The sequence below is a fragment of the Sporothrix schenckii genome, assembly GCF_000961545.1.
Source record: "Sporothrix schenckii 1099-18 chromosome Unknown Cont48, whole genome shotgun sequence".
NCBI lineage: Eukaryota > Fungi > Ascomycota > Sordariomycetes > Ophiostomatales > Ophiostomataceae > Sporothrix > Sporothrix schenckii.
In genome coordinates, this window is record NW_015971149.1 from 134253 (window position 1) to 152185 (window position 17933).

At 50.9% G+C, this 17933-nt stretch overlaps 3 protein-coding genes across 3 annotated transcripts; all 3 read right to left on the reverse strand.

The window, feature by feature from the left end:
* Positions 1-651: 651 nt before the first annotated feature.
* Positions 652-1621, reverse strand: SPSK_01227 (dolichyldiphosphatase; the record flags this gene model as incomplete). The annotated part of the gene is made up of 2 exons (XM_016728158.1): positions 652-1470; positions 1565-1621. The coding sequence occupies 2 exons, from the start codon at positions 1619-1621 to the stop codon at positions 652-654; spliced, it is 876 nt and encodes a 291-aa protein (XP_016583886.1).
* Positions 1622-2258: 637 nt separating this feature from the next.
* Positions 2259-3486, reverse strand: SPSK_01175 (uncharacterized protein; the record flags this gene model as incomplete). The annotated part of the gene is made up of 2 exons (XM_016728106.1): positions 2259-3393; positions 3458-3486. 2 exons carry the CDS (start codon positions 3484-3486, stop codon positions 2259-2261), a joined length of 1164 nt encoding a protein of 387 aa, XP_016583887.1.
* Positions 3487-5895: 2409 nt separating this feature from the next.
* On the reverse strand, positions 5896-8365 carry SPSK_01030 (heterokaryon incompatibility protein; the record flags this gene model as incomplete). The annotated part of the gene is made up of 3 exons (XM_016727961.1): positions 5896-6886; positions 6996-7358; positions 7461-8365. The coding sequence occupies 3 exons, from the start codon at positions 8363-8365 to the stop codon at positions 5896-5898; spliced, it is 2259 nt and encodes a 752-aa protein (XP_016583888.1).
* Between the last annotated feature and the right edge of the window lie 9568 nt (positions 8366-17933).

Genomic DNA, 17933 nt, shown 5'->3' on the forward strand with positions numbered 1-17933 from the left:
AACGATGACACCGACGTCACCGTAAAGCGAACCACTTTGTATCTTTACCTTTCTCCTTTTTCTCCTATTACTGGATATCCGCCTTTTTTTCTCTTCTGTATGACCCGTGTTTCTCAGCAAGAAGCACCCTGTGGAGAGTCATGTATTTTTTGCATTGTCGTGGCGTCAAAGATTCACAACGCGCTTGTTTTCTCGCTATCGTCTCTTGTTTCTTTTTTACTTTCTCACCTTCTCTCCATTTTTTTATTTATTTCCTTTTCTTCTCCCCCATTCACGTTCTCTATTACCAGGTCTCTTTATTTACACCAGAGGCGCACGGTTCTCTATTCTCATATAATTGGACACTTGTATACAGTGGCTAGCCAATCTGACCAAATATTACATCACTCACTTGCTCAATCACGTTCTACTAACACAATATCTCAAGCTGAAGTCAATCGTGCTTAGTTCGTACGACCGTTTGTGTCCCGCGAAGTCCTGCATACTCTGTGTTCTTTAAATTGGTACATTGAACCCTGCACCTCCATTGACAGCACAAAATAACCGCAGTGAAAACGGTTAGCTTCAAAGAGGTGCTAAGGAAGCCCTACACCGTGCCGTTTCCTATCTCTAGCCCATATACCTCCGCCTTTGATTTTTTAGCTTTCATAGTCAAGTTTTCTTTTTCACCTCATTGGCAGCCTGCTGTACCTGCCACTTTTCCCAGCCAGCTTGTAGTACATCTTCGCGCAACGCCAAGTCCCGGAACCGCAGGTACTGTGCCAGCGGCAGGTTTAAACCCCAGGCCAGGAGGCCCGTCTGACGCGCAACCGCCGTGACACCAAACCACCCAGCACCGACGACGAGGCCAGCAGCAAAACCGACAAGGACCTGACGGGGAGTATGATAGTGAAGATAAACGCGGCTCCACGCGATAAAAAAAGCCATGATGAATGCGGAGACGCTGGCGGCGACGCGCTCGAAGTATGACAGTGACGAGGGCTTGTACCACACTGTAGGTGTCTGTGGCGGTGTGGCTTTTGACTTTTGAGACTGCGACTCGTACCGCACGAGTAGAAACAGGGAAATGGTGAGCGCCCAGAAGCCGGCAAACTGGGCGTGCGAGCTGGGCATGCCGTAGCCACCACGGATGGGGAGCAATTGGCCGCCGCCAAATCCCCCAGAACCGCCCCGAAGCCCATTGCCCGAGGCAATCGCGCCCGCCTCTCCGTTGCCTGCTTTGCCGCCGTCATCGCCAAGACCGCGTAGGAGCGAAGCCAGCATGGACCCGTGATAGTGGTGCTGCGGGCGCTCCTCCTTGATAATGCGTTTCAAGACAAAGTTGACGCCCTCGCAGACGAGCTGGCCAGCCAAAGCAAGACTAACCTCGGCCTCGCGGGTGCTCCAGACAAGAGTGACGTAGACTATGATAATGGCTTGCGGCACGAGAGCGAGCCAGGCGCATACGTAAGAAATAAAATCATTTGGGTCCTGGAAGAGTAGAAAGGTAAAAATACTAGTCAGCAAACATGACCGGTCGAACAACGTGAAGGGGGATTGAGAAAAAGCCGGAAGCATAGCATACATAGTAGACGTGCGTCAACGACAGCGACGCCAATGATATTGGATCGTTGCTCATCATGTGGTCTGTTTATAGAGTATAGCACGACAATTAATAAAGTTTGTGAGGAAAGGCGAGAAAGGTAGCTCTCTCTCCCCCTCTCACAGCTCGACGGCTGTTGGGAGGTTCGTTCACTTGCGATGCAAGGGTTATGGTGCCCGCCTGCGCGCTTGGTTGAAATTGGGTGAAGAGAAGAGCTACGACGTTATTCGTGGTGGAGGGCGAAGCGGAACGCGCGAAGTACTGGCGTGTAGGAGACCAAATGGACTGATATTTTGCGCGCGTCGATATTGTGACGGAGGTACGACACAGAGCGTTGAGCAGTAACTGTCGTACTTTCTGCCACATGTAATTAACGGCAGGAGCTCAGACTTTGGACCCACCCCAATGCAAGCTTGTTAAATGGCACGCCCCACTGCACAATAATCGTGGATTCTGAAGGCTTCGAGTTTGACGGATATGTGGCGGTGCAAACGTGCAAGTGTGGCTTGTGACTCAACGACGACACGCAAATTGGCAACGCAAGTTTTTTCAGAAAACGTAAGATTGTAATGAATTGACTGCCAACTTTGGTCACCTAAATTGTGACTGTACCTAGGCTCGCTACAATGTGTAAAAGCAGTATCATACTTTAAAACCCCAAAGGACAAAACTACGCTCAATTGGCGCGAAAATCGTCACTGCTGTCGTCACCGCCGCCGTCGACGCCTTCGCCACCCTTGGCTGCCCTCTTCTTCTCTCGCCGCCTCATTTTCTTGATACGATTGAGCCGCTTCTTCTTTTCCATCAGGTGGTCCTCTTTGGACAGTGCCCGAGCGACCGCCTTGGCGGCCTTCTCGCGTCGGTCCTGCTCACGCTTCCGTAGGATAATTCGTTGCCGTTTGCCGGGCCGGCGGTGTTTTGGTTTTGTTTCTGGAGTGTCGGAGGCTTGGGGCAAGAGCGGTAACGTTCCGATCGGTTCGGGTGACTGAGAAGATGCCCAGGATGGAACCGTATTGGGGGCTGATGCAAACGCCAGCGTGAGGTTCTCGGGTAACGCGGCTACCCCGTCCGGGGGCAGAGCGTTGGCCAGGAGGGCCCGCATAGCAGTCTTACTGGGCGCCTGCACGACGGTGCGTGCACGCCATGTAACCTCCCAGCCCCACGCACGAGCCTCGCGGCTGGCCTTGAGGATATCTTCGCCGGAGACCGCGATCTGACAATAGCGCGCCAATGCCTCAGACGACGGCTCGCCGGCTAGGTAGAAGCTGAGAGGCCGAGGCGGGTTGAGAAGGCCACCGGGGCCGAGAAGTTCGGACCCATCGCCGTCATCAAGCAGAACAACCGGCGTCGGCGCCACAGCTGCATTTGTAGATATAGTTTCTGTCGACGTGTCTGTACTTTGGACGGGCACTGCGGCGTTTCCACTCCCGGAGAACATCCGGAAAGCAAACTCCGTTGTGCCGCATATCGTTTTACTTGCGGCCTCGTCTTTCTTGCTTCGCTGGCGTTGTGTTTTGCGTCCCTTTCTTGACCCCCGCTGTGTACCGCCGTCATTTGAAGAATCCGTGGACTCATCGTCGCCAGCATCTTCAATATCCTTGTCGTTTGCACTGCTTACGACAGTTTTTGACGGCGTTGGCTGTGGGGGCACATCAAACTCCAGCTTTAATGAGCTTTTCACGTAGGCGTCGAGTGCAGCACGTGCGGCGGCAACCTCTTCATCACCTGCTCCATCATACTCAACACGGCGGGGTGCAGAATTGCCGTCAGCATGTTCATCTGCTTCCCTAGCAAGGTCCTCTCGCCGAACTCTGGTTGGATTGTTAGAACTGGCACTAATAACGTGTGCGGATTGGCTTGTGTGTATGTACAAACGCTCTGGTGTGATTCATGAGATAGGCCATGGTCTGCGGCCGAGGCGAATGAAATCTAACGCTCTTGGTATTAAACAAGGCCGAAAATTTCTGCCAAGAATCCTTATGCGTCGCTGAATTGTTATGGGCGGGTCCGTAAAAGGCAAATTGACGAAAGTCAAATGTCGCAGCACAAGAAAAGAAGAGACTGAAGTAGGAAAATCTCGGTGAGCTAGGACAGCTGTCAACCAGCTGGCGATACAACTTTTGCAGTGTGATCATGTGACCTCCCGTTTCTAGGTGCTTTATCGTAATTCCCAGCACAGTGCAACATACTATGTATTAAGTGGTAATACGCAATTTGCAAGTTCCCCATGCTTTTCGGTGTGTCGTACAAACACATCGAATTCTCACAATCCCATTGTTTGGCATCCAATTCTGTTGGATTGTGCCACAAGGGCAACCCGACAGGTGTCTCCAGAGGCTTCACAAGAACGCGAAACAACCAAAGACAGGAGACTGGCACAACATCAATTTTGAGCTCAGCCGGTCAAGTCAGCTGAAGGTGCGTTGGGGCCAAGGAGGCGTTTCTCAGCTGTTGTGGACGACCGCATGGGTGGCTAGGGCGTAGACTCACCAGCTGCCCATCACAACGGGTCATGGCTGGTTCGAGCCAGACTGCCCTGCATGACCCATGATGCAGATGCCGATCGGCCACGCTTGCGGAGCCCCAATATGCACGGAACAAATGTATGGCGCCCTGCCGCGGTTCCAAAACGGCCTCCTGCAGCTGCCTCTTTCTCGTTTGTGCCAAATATGGATGGACGTCCTCACCGTGAACAAGAAGCTGTTGAAACAGGCCGTAAAAAAGAGCTTCGATGCATGCCATATTCCACACTGTCTGTCATAACTGCCTGCATACAAAGTAAGACGTACCTAAGGGCCTCTCTCATCAGCTTTGGGTCTTTTTCGGCTTGTGTCAATCTCACATCAACGATACGGAGTAATGATCGGCCTTGACCATTGCCTTTTTACCCGCTCTTACCCAATTGCAGAGCCGAATTACATTCGTAGGCATCCTTTGAAAGAAAAGAAATAAGGTAAAAAGAAAGAGCAAAGAAAAAAGAGGATGTCGAAAACGTCACTTGGCTAGCTAGGTCAAAAGAGGATCAACAGAACTAACACGAGCCAACGCAACGACGAGACCGCTGTCCCACGCTTTTCCACTTCCCGATTCACGCAGCCGCCCCAAAATTCATGGACTCCCGTGCCCCCTCCTCCCTCCCTTTATCTACGTCGTGGGACCTCGTTTCTTTTTTATTTTCACCTTCCCGGACTTCCCTCGTTCACTCTCTACAAGCTCACTCCCTTTCTGCTTTACCATTATCACCAACGGGCTACGGTTCATATTGCCGCCTGCTTTCACTAGTGTATCGTCTCACCAGCCTCCCATCTGCATTATGTTTTGCCTCTTTCCTTTACCCGGCTAGCCCGACCGGGATACTACGCTCTATTATTCTGTTTGAAAGAGAGGACCTCGCCTGCATCTGGCCTTGGGTCCGTCCATCTCATATTTCAGGCATCTAGTGCCTCAATACCTCTGCGACGCCGGTTCTACTTATATAATGCCACTAACACACTTTGTTTTTTGTCAAGGAGAGATATGTGTACGCAACTAGTCCTGCTCTCAAGATAGGCACACCCTGCGTCACAAATTATTCAAACACAGCAAGAAGCCGACGGTCGCCCTGTCCAATAATAACACGTTGCTGCCGCAACTCTGGATGTTTTTCCCCCCCATCGTTCACGTCCACCTCTCACACATATGCACACAACAGGCAAAACATACCTAGGACACGACAATCAAAACAAGACGATATCGTATAACCAATATATAAGTAATCGAGTCATGGCATCCGCGGTTTCGGTTTTTTTTTTTTTGGCTCCTCATTTCACAGCGAGACTCAATTCCCATCGCACCTATCCATTTACCGACGTTTCTCACAACGACGAAACGCACAAACCCACAATATTGTTCGGATCAGGACAAGAGAATACACGTTGTCGAACTAAAAGAGAGATCCAAAGAGAAAAAGTCACGCAGTGGTATCGACGCGTGAAGGAAAAGAAAACGACAAGAGACCGCTCAAAATAGCGGCTATGAAAAAAACAACCACCGTCCCATTTTGCGCCAACCCGATTGCTGTGCCCAATGGTCCTCATGCTTGCCCCTTGATAATATATTTCATCCCAAAAGAAAGACACAAACTGACAGATATATAAAAAGCACTCAAACCACCCACCTGCCTCCCCCCCTCCTAAAAACAAAGTTCACTCAAAAAATGACAGCCAAGAAATAAAAGTATATATAACGCAGTGAGCAAGATGCGCGTACGAGCGCCCTTGTCGACTGTGAGCTACTCCTGGTTCCATCGGTATATCGCCGCATTTTGTCGACAACTAAGCCGCACTCCAAGAGTAGTGGTTCATCGTCGTCGCATCGAATGATCCCCGGGCAGCATAGCTGTGTGGTTGTGGAAGAGCTTCGCCATTTTTAACTTGGTGGCCGGCCTTGTATTGATCGGGGAAGGAATAGTGTCGAGATTCGCCGTTCGCATACGGAGTTTGGCTCGCATCACCAGGAGGCTGTGCCCATGAAGTCGCCGATGGATAATAATCGCGGGGAGGCGGGTGAGACGCTGAAGGCGGGTTGGCCGTGCTGTTGTTGCCTGAAGTATCGTGGGACGTCGGGCCGTACGCCTGCCCCTGGTGGTGCTGGGGGGCATTCTGGTGCTGGTGCTGGTGCTGCTGTGACGGCGGCGGCTGTTGCGGGTGGGGGAGAGGTAGTGGCTGTGACGGAGACTGCTGCTGTGACTGAGGCTGCGACTGTTGCTGCTGGGTACGTCCTTGCTGTTGTGGCGGAGGTGGCTGCGATGGCGAGTGCTGAGCACCATGTTGCGGGTGCTGCGAGTGTGGGCTTAGCTCGCTGGTGCCCCCGACGCCCAAGTACGGTGTCGGGGCATACCTATATTCGCCAGGTGTGTCGTTGCTCGTGCTCAAGGACGCCGCGCTGTGGACAGAGTCATTGTTTCCGTGGCGGGGGCTCTTCGCCGGGCGCGCGTTGTTGTCAACATATCTCGGGACGCTTAGGCCACTGGCATCACTAGCAGTTGGCAGAGACATTTGCGGTGGCGGGGCAGACGTTCCTTGGACATAAGCGTACTGTGTCCGAATGTTCGATTGCGGATGGTCGTTAGCGACAAGCGAGAGCTGCACTGACGGCATCGACGAGGCCTGCTGCATAGGCATCTCCTGGGGTTCCGCTGTGTAGTGCGGGGAGCCCGTTATCGGCAGCTTCTGGTAGGGCTCATTCGCCATGGAAGTTGCCGGGTATGCGCCGCCACTTGCTGGAGGCAGCGGCATCTGTTGCGTATTCCACGCTGGGTACGAGCTACAAAGAGATGTGAGATTAGTCGTTGCTTTTATACCTCCAACCCCTCTTGGCAGCGTTTGTTTACACTCCTGTATTCAAAAATGACCATCACATCTCTAAAACGTACTTGGACCGCATCGACAGCGGGCTGGGTGGCATCTTGGGCGCGGCGGTGAAGGTAAAGGACGAACGGGGCAAATCTAGCGCCATTGCTCTTGCTTTATCTTGTGTCTTCACAGTCAGAGGGCCTGCGACGATGCCCATTCCTGTCTCGACCAGAGCCTGGCCTCTCGAACCGGCACTTGAACCCAGCAAAGGGATTTCCTTTCTGGCTTGGAAGTTGCGTGGGCTGCGGCCACGAACAACGATTGGTGCGGTGGTCGACTCGGCCAAGACAACTTTTGATCCGTTGGCCAGAGTTGCAACGGCCTTTAGGTGTAGAACGAAGTGCTGCTGAAGCTCCTTGCGCCGTCCGTTATTTGCCGTCGCTCTGCGAGGCAAAAATCGCAAATTAGCAACCAATTCAGAACCCGTTCAACATATACATATCTTCGATCATTTTGGTATCCTACACGCTTTCTCCTAAACTTACATCCGGAATTGCAGACGGCGCCAGCCTATCGGATAAACTGCATACTCTCCTTCTGCCTCCGAACCATCATCCTGAAACGGAATCAGCGGCAGAGGCACCGGCTCCTGATCGGGGTTCTGAGCAACTTCGGGCGAGTTTGGCGGTGGGGTTTTCCATGGAATGACAATCAAGCGAATCGGATGGCCATCGACAGACTCGATCGCGGAAATTGTCAACTCGGTTGAGCTCACTGCTACCGTTTCGCCGCCTTCGTTCACGACGGACAGTTGCCCTCTAGGTGTTATCAGCGTGCCGCTGATCTGGAAGAGATTGCGGCGGTAGCACGTCAACTCTGGTTGCAAAACGGAACCGTCGCTCGAGCTTGTGGGCAGTTCGGACAAAAAGAACATGCCGTGCAGTTGTGCGGAAAGATCCAGTTGCTGGATGCGGCCGTGGCGGTCTACAATCGTGTGCTTGTCCGCTGCCCGTCGAAAGGAAAGAAGCTTATGGCCCTGGTTCACATTGACTTTGGAGCCGTCCTCGGTGCGCATGTCTTGCACCATGTCTCCGTATGGTGGGACTTGCGACGATGGTGGTTGCTGGTGCTGCTCTGTTTGTGAGTAGGTACGCTTCAGGTTCGGGTAGCTTTGGTGTGTCGTCAGTGACGGATGCGGCACGCCACTGGCACTTGACGTTGAATGGTGTCTGCCGTAGATGTCAGTGTCGTCTTGCGGGTACCGCGTGTACGGATAGCCAGTGGCGTCTGTTCTCGGCCGTGCCGATTGTGGGCCCGGAGGTGCCGCCGCGGCCGCATTGGCAAGAACCGGATCCAACGCTCCCGGATGCCCGAAACGCCCGTTTGCCATTTGCACTGGGCTGCCGTAGCCGGTCCAGATGCCATGTGATGGCTCCTTCAGCTCTGCCATTGTCGCTGTGTAGGTTGCGGTTGACATGGGAGCATGCCACCACCAATGTTGTGCAAGAGTCGTTCAAGCGAGATACTTGGGTGGATTGGAAAAAGAGGAATAACAAAAATAGGGGAAGATGTGAAGGGTGAAAGAGAAACAAGAAGGGAGCGGCCAGCCAGTTAGAAGAAAAAGTAAAGAAAGATAGGACAGAAAACTAAGCGCTTTTCTTGTCTCCTTTTTCTTCTTTTTCCCTGCTTTTTGATAAGTGGACAACGATATCGCGGACTGCAGACTCAGCAGTCCGGGGAACACCAAAGGCGGATGAAGAAGATGCCGCAATCCACGTCCGGGAAGCTGATGGTCGTCTCAGTAAATTGGCGGGCGATGGTCGACGAGTCCGTTGTCCCAATTTCTTCGTCTCTTGTCTCTGAAATCGTGAGTGCGGTCCAGCTAGTCGAAGATGGTCAAGGGAACAAATCGGAACAGGCGACAGAGGAAAAGACAGATACCATATCGTTGGTGCCTGTAATCCGTGTTTCGATTCAAGTAAAGGATAGGCCGGAGATCCTTTGCGGATATCCAGGTGGTCAGGGCGTCAAAACGACGATGTGTGCCGTTGTTGTCGTCCAGAGATGAAGACAATGTTCGTTTGATGCGACAGAGAAGAGAAATATCGAACCGGCAAAGGATGACGACTTTCCGTATTGAGCCAAGAGTGCAGTCCGAGCAGACAAAAACGAAAGACCGTTGATGGATGGCTATTGTCGCAGGGCGAGGTGTGCTCTTGTATAAAATGGAACGGCAGATGATGAAGGGGAGTGTTTCGTGAGAAAGTCTGTCGGCACTATCCTTACATACAAGTGGTATGGGGGCAAAGGCCTGGCCAGGCAAGGTGGGCAGCAGTGAACAGTGGAGCGAGCAGGGAGAGCAGGATGGTAGGGGGCCAAATTAGGTGGATACGGGAGGAGAGATGACAAGGATCAATCTCGGGTCGAGAATAATCTTGGTCTACTTGGACTGCTTTCCCTTTCGACAGCGTCTTCTGCAGGGCCCAGGGCCTGGTGAGGTCTGCAGGAATTGGGGAGGGGGGTATAGTTGCTTGATGGCGGCCTTGGGGGCGTCTTCAGTTCAGTGCCGCATACAAAGAGGGCCAGTGAGTTGTTGCCTGTCAGGGAAGGAGGCAAGATTGAGGCACCATGAGAAGATCTTGCTAGTCGGGCTTCTTGTGCTCTCTGTCCATGGCAGGTAATTATTGTTGGTAGCAGCAAAATAATCCCACTTTGAGGAAAGAAGATGGCGTGCCACCTCCTTTGTTGGCTTGACAGGTCTGGTTTGCAAATCAGTGCCCTGCTTCCGACTTTGTTTGCTCGTTAAATCGTCTCGGCTGCCTATTTATCTTTTGTTTCTCGGGTCTTTCTTTTCTGAAGAGCTTCGTGGTATGTGCAACACACCGTTACTTATATTATGGTCCAGGTCCAGCAGCCAGCCACGTCGTGTGATGCCCCTTTCAGGTAAAGCAAGGTGTTTGGCAGTCACCAGAGATGGTAGGAATGGAAAACAACCCAAGGAATACAAGGAGGAACAATGCAGGGGAGTTATAAAAGGCACGGAATGGTGTTCGGAGGGCGACGAGGAAGACCAGGAAGTGAAAAGAGAAGCCGATGTCAACTTATGCAACGTTCAGAGTGTTGCTGACGAAAGCACAAAATGCAGACGCAACTGAAGGCGAGACGCTGCGGGTTAGTATTTGACACAGCTAGCAAGCGTGAGGCATTGTTTGTGGTTGGCGTTCCTTGCTTTTGCTGTCTGCACCTTACTTACACTGGCATCTGCTTTTCAACTACACTTCGCAGAGAGAACGTTCAGCAACCAGGCAACTGTCAGACAAGCAGGACAGCAAACCCAAGAAGGAGAGGATCGAACAACGGTTGGTAAAGGTGAATATTCCTCGATGGGTTTAAAGAAGATGTGCGCAGGATACAGGCCGAAGATGCGGTGTGTTCATCGCATCTAATACGCACGAGTGAGTGTGGGATGGTGTTTTCTGTTCTGCCGCTGTTGGAAATAACTGGGCGCCGTTTATTTACTGTACGCCATTCATGTGGTCGAACTAAAGCGTAAAGAAGGAAATAAAGACTGGGAAGAAACAAGTCGAAAGCTCGGGATCGCTCGCTGCTTGCTGTGATCGTGGTGTGCGGTAGACAAAATACAACGGAGGAATGAACCAGCAAGGACAACGAGAGAAAAAATGCAGAACAGAGGCCCAAAGGTCGGGGGACTCTAGGAGACTGAAGTTGAAAGGCCAAATGAGCATGGTCCCCTTTCTGCATCTGGCTCTGTTTTCTTGTGCTTCGAGCCCGCAAGCCAGCCAGCCCATGCAAGACACCCCCATGTCCACCGACAGTGTCATTAACACATGCCTTCATGAATGGAGCACAGGCGGAGGACTCTCCTTGTACATAAAAAAAATAAGGAAAAGGAAAGAGAGAAGACAGGCCCTGTCAGCAGCTTGCCTCTCATCCTTCTCCCCACCCACCACACACTGTCCGGTCCACGTCAAGCCGCACACCCCCTGTCGTTGACACCTATCCACACTCCCCCCCACCACCATCTGCCATTCTTCCTCTCTTGTCATTCTTTCTTTTTTGTACAAGCCTTGTTCCACTTCCATGCCCCTTGTCACCCCAGGTAAAAAGCATGCTTCAATTAACAGTTGACATGTAGTCTAAGGCCAATGCGGCCATCTTTCGTCGATTGTTGCAAGTAAAAATTGTAACGGACTTGCCCTGTTAGGCCAAGGACAGGAAGCACAGGAACGGCACGCGCATCCGCACGCGGACGTGTGATGAAGAAACCGAGCAGGATGCATTTGCATTTAGTCCTGCGCTTCCTTGTAGGCCACAAGAGAGTCTTACACTGGACGCTTTAATAATTAACAATGACATGCGGCGGAAGGGGGGGGGGGGGTCAACAAAAAGAAATACTTGAAAATACAAGGAAAATGAAAGGAAAAGCATGCCAGGAGGGGGAGGGCAAATCCCGATCCTTGCGGCCACCGTCTTGTCATGTTCACGTTGTTTGCTCGATCTCACCGGCCGGGGTCTTGGCCAGCGTTTCCGGCGCTTCTGGCGTTTGGACCGTAGAGGAGAATATGTACCGCTGACTATTGTTCAAATGTCTTTCAAACCAGCATAGGGTCATGGCATACCGTCTGGTCCACATTCTTCCACAGTTTGGTGGAGGCGCGCTCTTTGAACGTTGAATAGTACGTATGCCGTGCCCGAGCAAGAATAGCGAGAGCGAATCCTCGGTTGCCAGCCCCATAATTTTCCAGAAAGACCGTTGAGCAGAAAAGGGAGCGACAATGGGGCGACGACTAGAAAGGGAATGGCGGGCGGGTCTAAGAGGAGTGGTATGGTGGAGGGCGTGGATAAAGAATAACGGGAGGGTGGGCTTCTGAACAAGGCGAATCCGCAACACAAATGTGAAAATGAGCGTAGAATAAACAGGTGAGAGAAGAGGTTGGTGGAGGAGAAAGGAGCAAAAGGAGAACAAAATAATGCTACAGAGCGAGCAACATAAAAAGTGCAGTATGCCCGCAAAGTTAAGAACAGAAAGAACGTGATATTCACAAGCAGGAAGGAGCAGGCCGAACAGGCTATTACAAGAAACCTTAAGATTTCCTGGGAGAAAAAAAAGAAAAGAAAAGAAAAGAAAAGAAAAAAAGAACTCTCGCCCAGTAAAAGGGAGAGAAAAAAAGAAAAGTAAAAGTAAAAAGGCACAATCGAACTCCACAGAATTACCTCAGGATACAACCGCAACGCGATCGCTTCATGATTAAATTCCAAACTCTGCTTTTTATGCTCCTGTGGAGCACCAGATTGGCAACGAGGACGAGGAAGGAAAGAGCTATCCGCTTCGACCCTGGCTGGTGGGTCCCATCGGCAGCAACCCCTCCCACGAAGAAGAATGTAAGCTCGGTTACAACGTGCATAAGGGCGGGTGAAGAGGGCTAGGGGCGTTCGAAATGAACAGGGGGCAGGCAAGGCAGTCGGAGCAGAAAAGGGAGGTCATTCCTCCGAGTTTGGAAGACGCCAGCCAGCATGGTGGCTGCCATGTGCGGCAGCATTTTCTGGCAGCGGAAAGAACGGCTGATAAAGAAGGAGAAAAGAAAAGAAACGGTCAAGCCAAGCCAAACCTGGTGGAAATGGGCTCGCCGCTTGGGGTTCGCACTTGTGTGCTGGATAACGGTCCACTTTTCGCACTTATCGTATGCATGACAACATACGAATGTACAACATACGAATGTACATTCGTGCTTCTGCTCAGTTTCCCCTCTCCTATTATGCGAACTGAGGGCGACCTGGCGTGCACATGTTGTCTTGTGCATGCAAGGATGCTCTGCGCAATGTAGCCCGTCCGCTCCCTGCATAACCACGACTGCCAAACTGGGCCATGATGCCATGATGATTGTTGCCAGTGCTAAAGGCTCTGCGCCACGACACGTCGCTCACGGAAAGGGTCCTTGACCCCCACAGAATACTGAATATTGAAGTTCTCGAGATTTCGGCAAATGGGGCAGACGGCGTTAGTGATGTTGGCGCCTTCAAATTTGGCTGTCATAGCTTCCAATGACCATGGCGTCGCTGTTAACTAAAACTGCTTCCCGCTTCCTCCATGTAAGCTGAGCGTCTTGGTTTTGCAGAGTACTAACACTAAGGAGGAAATGTAAAGCTCCTAGTTGGTGGGTTGTCCAAAGACCGGCAAACAGTTTTGTCTGATTCTTCTTCCGAGCATGTTTGATCTGCAACTACGTGGTATCTACACATTGAAATAAAAATAGATCGTACTGCAGTCTGGAAGCCCCAGGCTGACGGCTCGATTCGATCTTGCGGGGCGAAGAAACGCCTGGCAACATCATTGTTGGTGGACTGATACCAGAAAGAAGTCGACCTGCGCTTTTCTCTCCCGCAAATCTTGGTCGAGGACGCATGTTTACTTGAGTTTGCTCTGAGAGGCTTGGAGTCCCCGGTTCCCTACCAAAAGGCAGCGCAGGCGAGAGGCGCAAGTGCACCCACCTCCCCAATAAACCGGTCAGTCCCTTGGGAAGGAAGAGGATGGCCGGTCCTTTGACTCTGGCTGCAGAGGTGCGTCACGTCCTAAAACTATATCTATCCAGAAGGAAGGAGAGACGGCACGTTTGGAGGCAAAACAGAGAGGGAGGGAAGGGCGGCAACTGCCTAATTAGGTAGGAGGTAAAGAAAGCGACGCCTCGCCGCCCTCGCCGCCCTCGCCGCCTCGCCGACAGCATTGTACATATAGTAGCAATGTATATAGCACGTGCAACGAAGCTGCCCATTGCAGGACGGTTCTTGTTGACAGACGTTGTGAGCTCCTTCGGCCTTGAATGGGAGGGGGAATCACACCTACATGGTATGTACCAACGGCTCCCCCCGATTGCAACAATGAAAGGTGTCTATCTCCGCGACCCTACAACCCTGCCACCACCAATACCTATCAGATGGGCCCACCCGCATTCTTGTGCAATTTCATGCTACCTCCTTTAATCCAAGCGGTTTTCTTTTGCTACCATCGATGTTGTGCTGCTAATGCATTAGCCTCCAGGTCTCAGCCACAGCGTCTGCCCCAACCCAGCTCTGCATAACACTACGCAGCCTGACGTTCTTTCTTTGTTATCTTACAACATGCAACATCCAATGCCTGAATTCTCCCAACCACGCAATATGAGCCACATTCCCCATCTTAGGAAGGGAACGGCTGGGTCAGCAAAGCGTGCGTTTATGGGCCAACTTGTGGTGCTCTTATTCCATTAGAGGAAATGGAGCTAGGTGACGACTTGGACTAGCGCGGTTCGTTTAACCACGGCGAAACGCCCAGTTGCGAGGAAAAGGAGGTGAGCCTTCATTTGGGCTTCAACTTGCAAATGAGTATGTGTACGGCAACCCCGGTTGTGGGGGCTGCTATCCAATGTCTGTAATAAAGATTCGTAGCGCCCGTCGCGGCATTTCATCAAGGCGACGCAACATACAGACGTCATCAGTCCCAGAGCTCAATAATGCGACAGCGACGTTAAGCATGGATTGTGTACATCGCTTCAGGTGTTGTACAACCTGACAGCCACGCGGGTTGCAAACCGCATCGAATCATGTGCCGTATTTGTATCTTACGATGTAATTAACGGCGGAATATATCATGTTACAAAACAAATTGTGGAAGAAACTCAGGAGCTTTGGAGTTCCGAGTTGTTGCCTTAGCTGGCCGAAGTTGACCGCAAGCCCCACGTTAGCGGACATCTGTGCCTAAAAAGTGTACGATGTACTCCGTACGACGCATGTTGTTTTTACAGAAATAACAACTCGGCACGCCTTCGCAGGTGCCGTCCAAACATGAACTAGGACATACCGGCGCAGCTGCCAGTTTTGGCAAGCTTTGGATTCGGATCTTGCAAGGTGTCCTGGCGGGAATTTTAGCCTGGCCTTATCTCCACAGAGGAGACAAGTCGTGGCACGAATGCGGAATAATCGTATTCAGTCCGTGTGTCTGTCTCACAGGATTTCGATATGTTCGAAAGTGAAGTCGACAGGGGCGCCGATACAGGAAAGTCGCACAAGCAAGGCCGTGAACCGCAGTTGGCAGGCGGCATGACGGATGTGTCGTCGGCCGACGTCTTGAGGCTCTATGGCAGACGTCTGACGAAAAAGGTGAGTGGCGGCAGGCGGAGAGGAGAGGGTGCAACCGAGATGAAATTTGTGCAATACAGGGCGCCGTTTGTGCCAGCTACATACCCACAAATGTCGTTATCCATTCCCTCCCATTCTAATCTGGCCTGGACCGAACAACACCTCGTCCCTTTATGCATGTGCCAGGGATTGTGCATGAAAAGAGACGGGACAACCCCGTGCGAGAAAAGTACTGCCAGGAAACAGCGCACATTGAAGTCACGGTGAGTGTGATAAAATGTTTGCTGTGGCAGCCGACTTTGTGATCGGCACCTTATACTATGAAGCGAAAGTTGGTCCAGGTAAAGGGGAGCGGTAATAAATAATGCACATGCGGAGTACATGTCATGACTAGGTGATGTGGAGAGTGGCGTAAGCAAGGTAGACTATGTTGTACGATTACATACTTCGAATTGTAACAAAAGTACTGCACAGAAATGCCAGTCAAACTGTCACGTCAGTCACGACGACACAAGTCAACATCCGCAAGGGAGAAGGAATGGGCCGCTTTCCCGCATGTGGCGCGTGTCAGTCAATTTAAAGGTATTGAAATACTGTATTACCGTGTCGAACTTTGTGCACCCACACATGTTTGCATATCGGAAATAAGGCGTCCTGCTGGGTGATAAAACAAAGTGGCACGAGATATCGATATAAAGCCCTCGGAAACCGTACACTCGTCTGTTTAATTATGTGAGCTTTTTGTGGTGCTTTTAAATGCGAAAACAGAAGGTTTAATAAAAAGAGTTCAACTAAAAAATATGAGTTTCTAATGTTGTATTTCTCTCTTATAATATTAAATTCTTCCTATAAATAAACTATACATACGACATACCTAATTCAACCAAACACAAAAGAGTCGCTATACAGGAATTAAAACGTTGGATTTAGGACAGACACAGATGGCAATAGAAAGTGCATCACTAAATGCGTATCTTTCGCCTCGCCGCATCAGTGGCTTCAATCCAAGATGCCTCGACGTTGTTGACCCCGCCCGTGAATTGATTTTCACCAACATTTCTCACCTGTTATATTGCCCTGTTCCAACTGGGGCAGCGATCGTCCTTCCCTTCCAGGAGCTGCCTCAGTACGAGACAAACAAGTTGTCTCTTGTCTTCGAGGATCACCTGCATATTTGGATGGCTTCAAACCAGCTGTTAAGCTAGTTCAAAAAGGGCCGTTGCAGGACGAGCGGCCCCGACGATCCGGCGGCCAGTTGTTTGCAGCAGGAACTAGCGCCAAAAGCCAGGCTCGCCGCCTCGTGGCGAAATTTTAAGTAACGGGAGCGGCTTTATTGACTGGTGAGCTTAAGTCATAACGTATACGGGCTTAGCCTTCGTGGACCTCGGTGGGTTTTCATATACTGAGAGGTAATCCTAGGCAATATGCGCAACATGCGACGCCGGAAGCAAAGTGTCGGAGAACAAAGAAATTTCGGTGGTGTACGATGAATTTACGACGTACTGACCAGGTAAACAGGGTATCCAGGCCGGCTTCCACAGCCTTGTCCTCAAATGCACATACCCGAGAGACGTGTCTAGTTGAACAGGCGGGAGGAAAAAGGCTTCACCGAAAATGGCTCCGGTTTGCCTCTTTGATGCCTTTGGGCTTTCATCAAACGTGCACACATAAAATAAATGTAGTGGTGTGGCGCCCATCCCCATTTTACCTCGCGTAGATTCGCCCCAGTTCTACATTGTATTTTCAGAGGGCGGCTGCGACGTGCGTCTTCATGCACAATTATAGTGTACCGGGGGTTGTACAGCTGTATTTGTATTGATTGCTTTTTTATTTATTTTATTTTTAAGAAAAAAAGCCAGGAAAGGGAACTGGGAGGTGCTGTGGGCTGCATATCGTCCAATTGATATTAAAATTAAAAGGATAAAAAATATCATGATCAATGCAAAACTCAAAGAATTACTTGTACGCAGTGTACTTGACATCGGATGGAAAAGCTTTAACACTGAGCACAAACGTAGCCACATGAGTATAATGCCTATGGATGAGCTATTTGTGCTGCCACGAAGCCGTCGACGGAAGTTGCCGCGGATTTTTGGTATTTTCTTTTTTGTATCTATCGGACTCCAAAGTTTTTCGTACCGATGAAACCCTTTCGAAAAAGAAACAAAAAAAAACAGAAGAAGAAAAGGCGGTGCTCATCGTCCGCTCTTTTTTCTTCCCTCACTCTCCTTTCGATAACCATGTGTCCTAGTCGATTTCCAAACGATACTAGGCCGCCTTGGGTGTGTTCCGTGCGCTATTTTGACAGCAAGCAAGGACTGGGTTCCACGGCTCGATAGCCAACAACCCCGATCATACGACGTACTTAAAAAAGACAAGTGAAGAGGGAGGAAAAGGAGACGCCCCCCCCTTCGCCCCCTATTCCGGGTACCCCTGGAAGCGTTGCACTGGACGGTGTATCGGACGAAAGCTCAAGTCGGCAGACCCACCCTCGCCATGTTTTTCATTCTTCGCTCATCTTCTCCCTTTTGGCCGTCCCGCGATCTCACAAGTACGCAGCAGAGTACAAGTACGTCGTCAGAAAGAAAGAGGAGGATGACAGGACAAGGAAACCCAAACGTATGCTACGGAACATTATTGCGACTTCAAAGTGCAAAAAGCATGGGATGGTCGACTGGGGTGAGGAGACTTTACCCGCTTGTAGCCTTCCTTTTGGCATTCGCTGTATGGTTTATCCCCGTTTTTTTGGATAGTCGGACAAGATTGGGACTTGTTAAGGTCGTTTCTCAGGCCACCAACATAAGCCATTTTCGAAACGGTGATCTTTTCCATGGCATGGTGCATGCATGGACAACTGGTGTACGATACTTGCATTCCGTATCAAA